This window comes from Rhinopithecus bieti, unplaced genomic scaffold, assembly GCF_001698545.2.
Source record: "Rhinopithecus bieti isolate Rb0 unplaced genomic scaffold, ASM169854v2 scaffold_4379, whole genome shotgun sequence".
Lineage (NCBI taxonomy): Eukaryota > Metazoa > Chordata > Mammalia > Primates > Cercopithecidae > Rhinopithecus > Rhinopithecus bieti.
Window position 1 is genome coordinate 1 of NW_016843843.1, and position 1,203 is coordinate 1,203.

The 1,203-nt window shown below is 42.6% G+C and overlaps 1 protein-coding gene across 1 annotated transcript; it reads left to right on the forward strand.

Moving 5' to 3' along the window:
• The first annotated feature begins 95 nt into the window (after positions 1-95).
• LOC108525104 (bone morphogenetic protein 2) lies at positions 96-1,197 on the forward strand. Its single transcript, XM_017866182.1, has one exon. The coding sequence runs from the start codon at positions 353-355 to the stop codon at positions 1,172-1,174; it is 822 nt and encodes a 273-aa protein (XP_017721671.1). The 5' UTR covers positions 96-352; the 3' UTR covers positions 1,175-1,197.
• The last annotated feature ends 6 nt before the right edge of the window (positions 1,198-1,203 follow it).

Sequence of the window (1,203 nt, forward strand, 5' to 3'; positions counted from 1 at the left end):
TCTGGAATTCCAAAGAAATGCTTCACCATTTCCCCCATTATTATAGCCACCTGGAAGCAGTATTCATGTATTAGATCAAAAACACAACAAAGAATTATGAAAGGTTGTTTCCTGGTATGCAATGCATGATGACATGAACTTACAGAACAGAGAGAAAGGAGGCTCCGTTTTATTTAAAGAGGAAATTTTATTTTCTGTGACCAACTTTTACGTGGGTTAAATCAAATCCCACAAGGAGGTTTAAAAATTTTCGTAGATAATCAAATGTCATTACTTGGTTTACTGAAAGACTTTTGTTTTTTCTTCCCTGTTTTTCTCTATCAAATCAGAATCTTTGGAAGAACTACCAGAAATGAGTGGGAAAACAACTCGGAGATTCTTCTTTAATTTAAGTTCTATCCCTACGGAGGAGTTTATCACCTCAGCAGAGCTTCAGGTTTTTCGAGAGCAGATGCAAGATGCTTTAGGAGACAATAGCAGTTTCCATCACCGAATTAATATTTATGAAATCATAAAACCTGCAACAGCCAACTCGAAATTCCCCGTGACCAGACTTTTGGACACCAGGTTGGTGAATCAGAATGCAAGCAGGTGGGAAAGTTTTGACGTCACCCCCGCTGTGATGCGGTGGACTGCACAGGGACACGCCAACCATGGATTCGTGGTGGAAGTGACCCACTTGGAGGAGAAACAAGGTGTCTCCAAGAGACATGTTAGGATAAGCAGGTCTTTGCACCAAGATGAACACAGCTGGTCACAGATAAGGCCGCTGCTAGTAACTTTTGGCCATGATGGGAAAGGGCATCCTCTCCACAAAAGAGAAAAACGTCAAGCAAAACACAAACAGCGGAAACGCCTTAAGTCCAGCTGTAAGAGACACCCTTTGTACGTGGACTTCAGTGACGTGGGGTGGAATGACTGGATTGTGGCTCCCCCGGGGTATCACGCCTTTTACTGCCACGGAGAATGCCCTTTTCCTCTGGCTGATCATCTGAACTCCACTAATCATGCCATTGTTCAGACGTTGGTCAACTCTGTTAACTCTAAGATTCCTAAGGCGTGTTGTGTCCCAACGGAACTCAGTGCTATCTCGATGCTGTACCTTGACGAAAATGAAAAGGTTGTATTAAAGAACTATCAGGACATGGTTGTGGAGGGTTGTGGGTGTCGCTAGTACAGCAAAATTAAATACATAAATATATA

Excerpts from the sequence above, each read along its gene's own strand:
- LOC108525104 (XM_017866182.1), top strand. The coding sequence starts at position 353 with ATGAGTGGGAAAACAACTCGGAGATTCTTCTTTAATTTAAGTTCTATC.